The sequence below is a fragment of the Mixophyes fleayi genome, chromosome 6 (assembly GCF_038048845.1).
Source record: "Mixophyes fleayi isolate aMixFle1 chromosome 6, aMixFle1.hap1, whole genome shotgun sequence".
NCBI classification, from domain to species: domain Eukaryota; kingdom Metazoa; phylum Chordata; class Amphibia; order Anura; family Limnodynastidae; genus Mixophyes; species Mixophyes fleayi.
In genome coordinates, this window is record NC_134407.1 from 161471607 (window position 1) to 161483894 (window position 12288).

General features: G+C 42.4%; 1 protein-coding gene across 1 annotated transcript in view; it reads left to right on the forward strand.

Moving 5' to 3' along the window:
• Positions 1 to 12288, forward strand: part of MATN4 (matrilin 4) — a 63202-nt gene that overhangs the window by 32348 nt on the left and 18566 nt on the right. The window contains exons 3-4 of the mRNA XM_075176949.1: positions 9944 to 10513; positions 11450 to 11572. Coding sequence (XP_075033050.1) covers positions 9944 to 10513; positions 11450 to 11572 — 693 coding nt within the window. The remainder of the gene's footprint in view (positions 1 to 9943; positions 10514 to 11449; positions 11573 to 12288) is intronic.

Consider the following 12288-nt stretch of genomic DNA (forward strand, 5'->3'; position numbering starts at 1 on the left):
GGTTTATGAATATATTATCCTTATGATAGCTGAGCGACTATGTGTCTAGGCTTACTGTTATCAATATTTGATATGCAGAACGTCAAAACAGTACAATATAGTGCATTTTGAGGTCCTGCATAATAATTGTGCCTTATTTTGGCTAATAAATTGCATTGTTGATGCCTCTTTCCTCTGCACAACACGCCTTTGATACATTAAACTCAGTTACTGTAAAATATAATAAAGACACAACACCAGTGTATTTTGGCAAAATAGGTCACAGTTTATTAAATAAATTGGTGGCAGAGATAGCAACCTGCAAGAGAGCTAAGACAACCAAATACTGAAACCAAACGAGTGGCTGGCCGAAATGGCCCTGCTTCCACTGAGCAATGATATTTCCCTTATCGAATGGCCGGCTCTAAATCTGGCATCAGAGTGACTACACCCCCTCAAGACTCACAAATGCCAGACCCCCTCAAAGTCGGACAAGGGATCACCCACTCAAAGGGACCAAGAGCCACCTTTACCTCAAAGGGGGTTAGTGACCTGTGGCCAATCAGCGATAGCCCTGTAGGTATTAGTCGCTTATCGCAGTGCTTTTCTACCAAGTGTGCCTGCTCTGTAAAGGGAATAAAAGGTTAAACAAGCGAAAAAACAGCACAACAGTAAATCACTTATGAAAGGGAGGGAGGGAAACTGATCCGACAAAAGAGGCAGAACATGCAGCATTGGGGAGTTTTATATGGCAGCTTGGAAAACCTCCCCCTGGATCCTATTGGCCGAAGAGGACTGCCAGGGAAACTTAACTTAACTTGATGGTAAATGGCTTGAGCATAAGATGCACAAACTAAATAAGTTTAAGACAAGAGAAACTTTAGGGCCTCTCTTGTCATTAACTGATATAATGCAGCTCTGTGGTTTCACATTTTGGATGATTATTGGATGATTATCCTCATGAGAGTGGACCAGGGCATAACCCACTGAGCTCCAAAACCTCCATGTTACATGACTGAGTGTGCAGCTTCTTGCCACTCAGCTACAAGACTGCATGCAGCTTTGTCAAAGGCTAGTACGGGACTCAGAAGGGATGTGATGATGTGTAATCATGCAGGCAGTCATTTTCCCTCGTCCACAATCTGCCTCAGATGGGGACACCATCATTACCACCGCTGGGCCCCCTAGGGAGGCCCATGTACTTTGTACCCATCCTTCTCCTACTCAGTGCCCCTGTCTACTGGCAATTTTTGTGTTTTCAGATGCTTCCCTTAGACATCAGTTGCAACAGTGACATTTTTAGGCAAAATTAAGGTACTGTGACACCTGTGGGAGATGACAAACTCACCCCGATATTGTTACCTTACCATGCGGAAGTCCCCTGTTGATCACCGCCTCTCTAGTACCCAAGACCACACCAATCATGGCCGAGGTGGAAAAGCAAACCCATCACTGGAAGGCAGAGATACTCACAGCAAAATAACAAAGTGTACTGTCGGCTCTTGGCACTCGTCCACACTCCATCTATTAGTGCCTATTTGAACAGGGCGATAAAAAGGCAGCCCACCCACAACTCTACCTTCTGGCTGGTATGTACCACCCGCACCTACACTAGCTATAACACAACAGTCAGTCCCTGATCCTATCGAAAGTCTATGTGACCAGGTACTGCACAACTTACAACTCGCTAGTTCTATGTGTCGTGTACTGCCCTGACTACCCCAGATAGTTCCAAAACAATAAAACTGTATGCATGGATGAGTGAGGCTATACTAGGAGCCTGATTTAATGGGGGCCTGAGTCCTGGCCCTTGAAGGGAAATTTCCGGGTTATGCTACCGAAGTTTCTCTCTTTCTTCCTCCTTGTGTACCACTCAATAACCCAACCCTGGGACTTACAGATGAGACTAGTTCTCCACTGACTAGGGAGTGTTCACCTCCAGGACCAGACTTAAACAGCACTACACTAAGTGGGGGAAGCCCGTCTGGAACCATCAGTGACCAGTGCCGGAACTCAGGGCAAGCCGCCCCACAGTCTATGGAACACACGGCACGGAAATGGAACCACCAACCATACTTACTGGAACTCAAATCTGTGCACCTCAACTTGGAACCATGAGCCTAGACTGCTGGAACTCAAATGAGAGCTGTGCGGCACTGCCAACTATGTGACCCGGCCGTCTACTCACGGTGAGCAGTGAACACTTCAAGGCTCTAGGGCTTATACTGGACTACAGTTAAAGGGGAGCAGTTCCAGGGGCCCAATTAATGCTAATTAAATTAGTAAAGTGACCACCACACAAATGATCACTTCCTACTGTTCTGGAGAACAGACAGGTCCCAGTCTTTGATCGGTGCAATTCCTGCCCCCATACCGTCTACCTGCTCCAGCTAGGATCGGATCCTACTTCCTATCTTGCCTTAGGTCACCAGTATCAGCCTGAACCTAACTGTACCTTAGGCCTCCGTCTGCTGCGTAGAACGTCAGGCCTCTAAGCCTGTCACTTTGGGGACTCAGGATTTTTTGCCCTTTCCGAACCTGTTCAAGGGCCTTATGCTCTAACACTTAAGGGCCTAGTGCCCGCTTAGCAGGGTTCTAGTGTGTCCTCACACATGCACTCAAGGGTCCCAGTCTGCATACACACGCAATCAAGGGCCTTAGTGCCCAGCCACTCAAGGGCCTAGTGCCCAGCCACTACAAGGGACTAATGCCCGGGCACTACAACGGCCTAGTGCCGAATCCTCAGGTAACGCTACCTGTTGTTCGGGCCTTATGCCCAGTACATGGCTCGGACCTTGTGCCCACTGTTGAGAAAAGGAGAGGGAAAGAGATATGGGCCAGAAGAGGTGCTGCCACAGGGTCCCTACCTGATTTCAGCATCTTTAGTGGTCTTCTCCAATGGTTCGCCTTACCGCCACCATCCTCACTGCTCAGCCATGGGTTTCTTCTTGTCATCAGGCTCTTCAGAGCAATCCCCCGTCTTCTCGGCTTGATCCTGGCGGCTGCTGCTGCGGGCAGAATAGCTCTCAGCCCTGACATGGGCTCTCTGCCTCCGGCATTTTCCGTGGCGTCTTCTACATTCTCTTTCTCTTGCACGGTGTCTTCTGTCTTCTCTTTCTCTTGCGTCGCATCTTTTTGCTTTTCTCTCTGCTCTGCGGCGTCTTCTTGCTTCTTTCCCGGTTTCTTCTTCATCTTCTGGCGCCGGACATCCCACAACGTCCTCTCTCTTCCTCTTCCTGCTCCACCGTCGAACTGAAAAGATGGCAGCACGCAGCTTAAATAGCCGCTTGCACGCAGATAACAATCCATTGGCTCACCGTGTTGCCAAAATTGAAATGGCTGGGCGATGAGTTCTGTTTGGCTCACCAACCCAGCCAACACGGGATAACCCAAAGAACTACACTCATCATTCATCTTTTTGCTATGTTTTTTGCTATGTTTAAATTTTATCCAGGAAGACCTCTGTCTTGCCTTAACTTGCTTCTCCAATCTGTAGCCAGCTGTCAGTACAAGGACCATGCTCAATAAATTATATTGTGTAAATTATGAAAAATGAAAGCAAATATAATGGGGAAGAGAGAGTAGATAGATAGATAGATAGATAGATAGATAGATAGATAGATAGATAGATAGATAGATAATATATCAAATTTCAAAGAGAGCAGTGCAAGTAAAAAAATTCTGTAGGTATAAATTATGCAATTTGGGGGTGCACAATCAGAAACAGATTAGTGTTAAAGCTTGACTTAGGCTTATGCTTACAATGGGCTAATGTTAGTTAACTGGTTAATGCGTGTGGTTGGTTTAGAGTAAGGAATTGAGCTATTGTTTGGGAGATGCGATGTTTGGGGTTAATACTATTAATACTACTATTAAGTTACATTTAAGGATAGTTCCATTATAAGTTTTTTATTTGACAGAGACCTTAGGATCTTTTTGATCCAACAACAACTCGGTTGATAAAGGAAATTTCTCTTTTTGAAACAATTACACTTTTTTTCCTCACTAGGAATGCTAGGAAATTAGATAATACTAAGTGATCAACAGGTGAGCCCTCTGTCACGGTAAGCCCGGGACAAATTACATTTTCGCTCCTTTATTAAAACAGCCCCATGGCGATTTACTTAGTAGTGCAAACAGGCAGTAACCCATAGATTACAATTAGTAGTTAGCTTTTATTGATCTAGTGCTAGTTAGATCATTAAAGTAAATATATAATTGAGTGCTGTGGGGTATGTATGCAATTTTGCCTCCATGTTAGTATATTATGCCCAAATATAACTCCAGATATTTATAAAATAAAATATGCATTTTGTGTGGCAGCAAATAAAATCCTCTTGATCCAGCATGGAAGGTGGTCTAGGCACAGTAACAGCTGATAGATCTATCCAGGCTTATGAAACGTCATTCACTGTACCATGTGAGACCCGGCAGGGAAAGTCTGCAACCTCAAACTTATTTATAGTGAGCGTTTTTGTTGGTAGATGCCACACTTAAGCTGAAAGCAAACATAGGAGGAGGCCAAGTTTGTGTCAATGAAATAAATTCAACTTCCTTTCCTGATGCGGTTACATTTTTATGTTCGAACTAAGATAAGTTATCCAGAACGGTTCCATTAGGGGAGGAAATAATGTGTATTCTGTAGAAAGGTGAGAGTTGTTAAATCAATAACCTATTGAGAAATGAATGCTTTAAATGCTTTACTGGATTATTATAGTATAATGGCTTAATATACAGTATGTATGTCTCATAGATGTTCTCTTGCCGAGTAAAACATATTTTGGATGCTTTATACTGCTTAATAGTCTCACAGTCTTAGAGATGGGGTAGAATTTGCTGCAGTGAATTATTTTAACTTAACGTTTGGACTCCTTTGTTTTTAAGATGCCAATTCACTAAAACAATAATGGCATGGTTTCCCTTTAGACTGTTCTGTTCTCGTTTTTTATAATCAGGTTAATACACACAGCTAAGCCTTGTTTGCCCTTAAATCTATAAAAACTCTTTCCCACAGCTAGCTGGTAATCCAAATATTTCCCTGTAGACCTCATGCAAGTATAAAGCCACAAATATGCCATTTATCTGCTATTTAGTTGCTGGTGCCAGTCTCATATTTGTGGTGTCTGTCTCAATATTTGATTCACATTTACCTAGATGTGATATGAATAAGGGGGGTACAAAAAAGGTTGACTTGGAAAAGGTTTCATTTATGTTTCAACAGATGCCAATATGGATTAGCAAATGATTGCAACATGTGTTACTGTCAATAATTCCAAATAAAAGTTAGTCAAGTATATAGTAGCTCCATTCATTTAATATAATTGGTGTTGCTTTACCTGGCTGCATGTGATTTATTTGTATGTTGGTAACAAATGATCAATAAAGATCAAATTCTGTATGGCCAACCCATCCAAAAGCATATCTCCCAGCATTCATGATTTAAAAATCTGGACAAATTAGGCCACACCCTCCAATCTACTCAAACAATGGTAATGCCACTCCTATTTCACTGCCGGAAATTCTGAGTGTATGCATTAGTAATACATTGTGCAACCCATTGAAAAAGGTTTCAGTCATTTCTTTATTTTGAAATATGTCTCGACGTAAAACTCACATATTCCTGCAGCAGCCATATGCAAGGCATAATCCTCACTTTAACATTTATTAGTTTAGCAAACCCAATTAAACTTCTATATACTATATGGACAAAAGTATTTGCGCACACCTGTTAATTATTGAATTGAGGTGTTTCAATCAGACCTGTTGCCGAAGGTGTACAAAATCAAGCACCTAGTCATGCAGTCTCTATTTGCAAACATGAGTTCTTAAGAACGACCCATTTTGTGATACAAAATAGGTCGTTCTGAAGAGCTCAGTGACTTCAAGCTTAGTACTGTGATAGGATGCCACCTTTGCAATAAGATGGTTCGTGAAATTTTATCCCTGTTGAATATTATGTGGTCAACTGTAAGTGATATTATTAGAAAGTGGAACCGTTTATGAACAACAGCAACTCGGCCACGAAATGGAAGGCCACGTAAAGTCACAGAGAGGGGTCAACGACTTCTTAGACGCATGGTAAGTAAAAGTTGCCAACACTCTGCTGATACCATAGCTGAGGAGTTCCGAACTTCCATGAGCATTAATGTAAGAACAAAATCTGTGCGGTGGGAGCTTAATGGAATGGGTTTCCATGGCTGATCAGCTGCATGCAAGCCCCACGTCACCAATGCCAATGTCAAACATCGAATAGAGTGGTGTAAAGCACACTGATACTGGATTGTGGAGCAGTGGAAACATGTTCTATGGAGTAACGAATAACGCTTCTCTATTTGCCAGCCAGATGGGTGAGTCCGGGTTTTGCAGATGCCAGGAGAATGTTACCTGCCTGACTGCATTATGCCAACTGTGAAGTTTGGTGGAGGAGGGATAATGGTATGGGGCTGTTTTTCAGGGTTTGGGCTATGCCCATTATCTCCAGTGAGGGGCAATCTTAATGTTTCAGCATACCAAATCATTTTGGACAATACTATGCTTCCAACTTTGTGGCAACAGTTTGGGGAAGGCCCTTTTCTATCCTGTGCACTAAGCAAGGACTACAAAGACATGGTTTGATGAGTTCAGTCTAGAAGAACTTGACTGACCCGTACAGAGCCCTGACCTCAACCCCATCGAACACCTTTGGGATGAACTGGAACGGAGATTGCGAGTCAGGCTTTCTTGTTCAAAATCAGTGCCTGGCCTCATAAATGCTCTACACAATGAATGGGCACAAATTCCCACTGAAACACTCCAACATCTTGTGGAAAGCCTTCTGTCAGGTACTGCCTCCGCACTGACTCTGGTGTGAGCTGTCCCGTTGCTAGGAAAAGGGACATCTAGCACTTCTGCTCAGCGGTCAGCTTCCCTGACTGCCGCAACTCTGCCTCCTATCAGGGGAGACAAAGGGGTATTTAAGGTAGCCTCTGGCACGATTAGGGTGTATTTAGTCTCACCTTGCTCCAGCTATTGCCTGCTTCTGTTTTTGACATTATTCTGACCCGGCATCCTTCTGACCTTCTGTTTGGATTTTGCCTTGTACCTTGCCTCCAGCTCCGGTTCCCAGATATTTGGCCCGTTCCTGACTATTCTTTGGATTCTCCTTTTGTATCTCGCTGCCCGTTGGTTTTGACCCGGTTTGAGTGACTACGTTTAGTCCACTCTGTTCCTACGCTGTTGGCCATCCTGAAGAACCGTGACCTGCGCACCCCCTTGCAGCGAAGCCCAAACTCCCTTGCGGGGGTCCCTGGTGAATACCGGGGGTGCGTTAGACTCCGCGCCTCCTCGCACGGCTGTGCCAATACCAGCTAGTAACCAGTATGTGACACCTTCCAAGAAGAGTGGAAGCTGTTATCACTGCAAAAGGGGGATCAACTCCATATTATTATTATAGTATGTATTGGAATACAATGTCATTACAGTCCCTGTTGGTGTAATGGTCAAACATCTGAATACTTTTGTCCATATAGTGTATATACCAATGTGATCCTATTGTGTTAAATAACTAATTCATCTATATTTCTCCTACAGCCTGTCAGGCGCCGCCTCTGCAACCCCCATAGGTGCAGGAGGCAGACGCCTTCCTCTTCTCGCCCGCTTCCCGTTGCCTAGCAATGGGTCGTTCTTCCAGGTTCTGGGTGGCTCGTAGCGCATGCATGTGCGAAACACTAGCATCCCATTGCTAGACAATGGGACACTGTTCTCTCAGCCAGGCTCCATCGGGAGGCACTTCCTTCTATTTAAAGCACACTCGGGCACCATTAGGGTTCCAGAGTATTGGTTCACCCTGCTCCAGCATTCCTCTCTTGTTCTGTTTGCTCCTGGTTCCATTTTGTACTGCTTTGCTCATTCTGGTTTGACCCCTGGCTCGTTTCTGACTACTCTCCTGGTTATCTCCGTTGTGCTGTTCTACCGATGGCTTGACCCGGACTGTCTGACAATTCTTCTCTTTCACCTCTGCTCTGGTGACTATCTGGGAGAACCGCAACCTGCACACCTCACGCAGCAAAGTCCTTCCCTCCTTGCAGGGGTCCCTGGTGAACACCAGGGGTGCATTAGACTCTGAGCCTCCCGGTTTAGTTGTGCTAATACCAGTGAGTTTTAATTTCAGTGTTAACTACATGACACAGACACAGTGGATTTTTATATGAAAAGGAAGTGGCTCTTTTCATAAATAATTATCTGTAAATTATGAAACTGGTTCCAGGTTGTTAATCCTGCAGGAACTCCTTTAAAATCTCCTCTGACTTATATATGTTAGAATAACGCATATATTCAAACATGTTTAACACATGTTGTATTAGGCCAGAGAATGATTGTGCAGTTACACTGCCCCAGTGTTTTTCTGAGACAGCAATGTTTGATTGACAATCTTTACACCTTATTAACCACAGTCCACCCGCAAGCTTGCTGAATTGGACTGGTGAAGATAAATACACTGTTGTTGTTTTTATCTCAAGTCCCATTATATGTGAGTTGAGATGCCTGAAACCCAATTCAAATGGATTTGCATGAAATCAGATGCAAATGTTCAAATTGCACCAGATTTCACAAATTAGTTTACAACATTTAAGTATTTCCAGTTTCTTCCCACAACATGAAAACATACAAACTCGTCCTAGTGGGGGTGTCTGTGGTAGTGAATTTTGATAAATCTTAGGAATTACAGAAACTGAATATTATCACACCATAAAGGGCAATCATTTTATATACTATTGTAGCCAGTGCACCTCTGAACACTACACTGCACCTGGAAGGGAGAGGGGTTTTAAACCTTGTAATCAGACACGTCTCATCTTTTTTGGCTTTTCTTCTCAATACAGTGCCTCCATCAGAGTCAGGTTCACACTTCCAGTTGTGGGTTCTTGCAGGATCCGCCAGGGGTTGAGTTTAGAAACACCTATTTACAAAAATGTACACACACGCTCAAATTAAAGAGGATAAGCCACTGGGCAAGTTTATTAGGCCGATTTTGGCAGGACATCCCGATTCACGGGGCACAAAAGGGGTAGAGGCTTAACAGAAAAGTGATTGATGTTTACCCAATGTTTCCAATATGTGGGCGGAATTTAGTCGGAATGGGACAGGGCTTATTTTGTCCCACTTTCGGGATTCTAAATGTTGTGAGGTATGCCTTGTGACTAGTGGGTGGAGTTTGTAATTGATTTATGGAAAACAGTAATGAGCAAGGTAATATTTGAAAGAAATCTAACACATATGAACACTACAATTTGCAAATGAAAATACCTAACAACATCCCACTCCCTCTCCTCTACCATTGTGCTGGGCGGGATGATTTCTGCGTGAACTTCTGGAAAAAGGGGGAGGTGAGCATGCCAGTCGCTCTTAACTATCTGTCTACCCCTGCTATTATGGCCCATCCGGTTCTCTCCTCGAAGCGACATGTTGTCAAGCAAGGTTACAGTGTAAGGATCCCTGTGGTATTATTATTTATGAGAGAGGAGATTTTCTACGAAGGCTTATATTCTGACTGGCGTTATCGTTTATATTTCCTGGCATACAACCAAACACTGAACAATAGAGATTATGACAAAAGTATAAGTTTAGATTTGGGAGTATAACATTTACATGGGCATCTCAGTGGCTTTGATTCCTGGCCATGGCCTTATCTGTTTAGAGTTGTATGTTCTTCCCGTGTTTGCGTGGGTTTCCTCCGGGTGCTTAGGTTTCCTCAAACATTCCAAAAACATACTAGCGGGTTAATTGGCTGCTCTCACTCTCCCTCTCTCTCTCTCAACTGATGTGAGTGAGTTCTCTGTACAGCGCTGCAGAATCAGTGGCACTATATAAATAGCTGATAATGACTCTCTTCTAAAAAGATGTGTAATGTTAATGTATGGTTTTGTTAACCCTATGTTGTATAGATTTATTATTTGCTAATGTTAGTTTGATCTTTCTTTTTCAGTGCAACAATGTAAAACTGGTCCTATGGATTTGGTCTTCATAATTGACAGCTCAAGAAGTGTTCGACCATTTGAGTTTGAAAGCATGAGAAAGTTTATGATCGATATGATTAATTCACTTGACATTGGACCTAGTCATACAAGGGTTGGAGTGGTCCAGTACTCTAGCCAAGTGCAAAATGTATTTTCTCTTAAGGCATTCTCTAAGAAAACTGAAATGCATAAGGCCATAAATGATATCATTCCTCTGGCACAAGGGACCATGACTGGTCTGGCAATACAATATGCCATGAATGTTGCGTTTACCGTTGAGGAAGGAGCTAGACCACTATCAAAAAGAATTCCAAGGGTTGCCGTTATTGTAACTGATGGTAGACCTCAAGATCGTGTTACAGAAGTGGCTGCACAGGCTCGGGAAGCTCAAATTGAGATATATGCTGTAGGTGTACAAAGAGCAGACGTCAACTCTCTCCGGGCCATGGCCTCAACTCCTATTGATGACCATGTCTTTTATGTAGAATCATTTGATCTCATCCAGCACTTTGCAATCCAATTCCAGGACAAACTCTGTGGTAAGTTGCAATATAGTTTGTTATAGAGGTTAACTGGACATTTTTCCTGGTACATGTGTTACTGGTTTTTTTCTTAGTTTTGACTATGCTTTTAAAGATGTCAGGGTTGGACATGATTAGACGCCCACTATTGTGCCTCTCATAGGCCCATCTTGTGCTTGAAAACACACCTCCAACAGCTAACCTGGTGAAAGTCCACATGCAGGTTATCAAGAGAATAACAAATAGTCTTAGAATATCCAGCGTAGGTACTTGCAGGTATTTTACTTTGTAATTTAGTAAACAAGGGTATTTTTGCATTGTGTTGCTGCCACGTTATGTCTCAGTGAAACCCAAACAAGGTGCACCATGAATAAGTTATATTAACTGCAGCTGAAGCTTTTGCATACATCCACCCCTCACTGCCATGACATCTGTCCAACGTAGGCAGGTTTGAAATCAGTCTCACAAATGCTGATATCAGGTAGCAGTAGTCGAGGCCAAGCATGTGCAGAGGCCTGAATGCAAAGCCAGCTCCTAATGAGGAGATTCCACATCTGCATGTAACATTACTTACATCTAACCATCGAAAATATTTAGGCAGGCACTTCTAGTTACTAAATAAAATGGACCTTTTGGTTTAGTTTATTGAAGAACAAAAACAGTTGATAAAGGTCATCTTTTTCTTCAATGCACCTTAAATAGCACAGATTTACCTGTGATGATAATCTTGCAATTTTCCTACCATATTTCCAATAATCATAATATACTTTAAGTGAGATCACATAATGTTGTCAGTGTTTGGACAAACTATTCTTCTAAATTGAAATAGTGTCATTTTAAACCTTGTGCTTGAGGCAGCTGTGGTTCAGTGAGCCTAACCCCTGCCATTGATCAGAAATAACCCCAGTATGTCGATCACAATGTGTAAAAAACTACATTACCTTTCTTTTGCAGGTGTGGACATGTGCACTGAAATGGACCATGGATGTCAGCATACCTGTGTTAGCATCCCCAGCTCCTACTATTGCGACTGTAAACCAGGTTACAAACTTAATGCAGATGGGAAAACATGCTCTAGTACGTACAGACCACATATAATCTTCATTATTATTATGTTTTATTTCTAGTGCCCCTATATTCCGCAGAACTGCATATTGAAAGTACAAAAAGCTGAACTAAATAGTATGCATTATCTGCCTTTCAAGAATCAAGTGTTTCAATAATCCAAGCAGTAATTACTTGTAGGAAAACTGCTTCCAATGCTTTTCAAATGACAATGCTGCTAGTGAATACAAATTGTCCATAATTACAATTCCATAATTGTCTCCAAGTTTTTTGGGGGGTTTTCGCAATGGTTCATTTACAAGTGGCCATGATGGTATGAAATCATTGGGGTATATTTACTAAACTGCAGGTTTGAAAAAGAGATGTTGCCTATAGCAACCAATCAGATTCTAGTTATCATTTGTTTAGTACATTCTACAAAATGACAGCTAGAATGTGATTGGTTGTTATAGGCAACATCTCCACTTTTTCAAACCCGCCGTTTAGTAAATATACCCTATTGTCTTTTATGATGTCTTGCAATCTCACAAATTCAAGTCAAAATTCATGTTCACTGCAAAATTATAAAAAATATTCTTTGCTTTATTTGCTAAATAAGGCAAAACTAGGGGGAACAGAAGTTCACACCATATTTACCTGAAAGCATTCTTATAAAAACAGCAGATATTTATTAATTTTTTTGCATCAGATGACCTTTAATCTTTGTGCAGAAGTTAAATTGCACCATA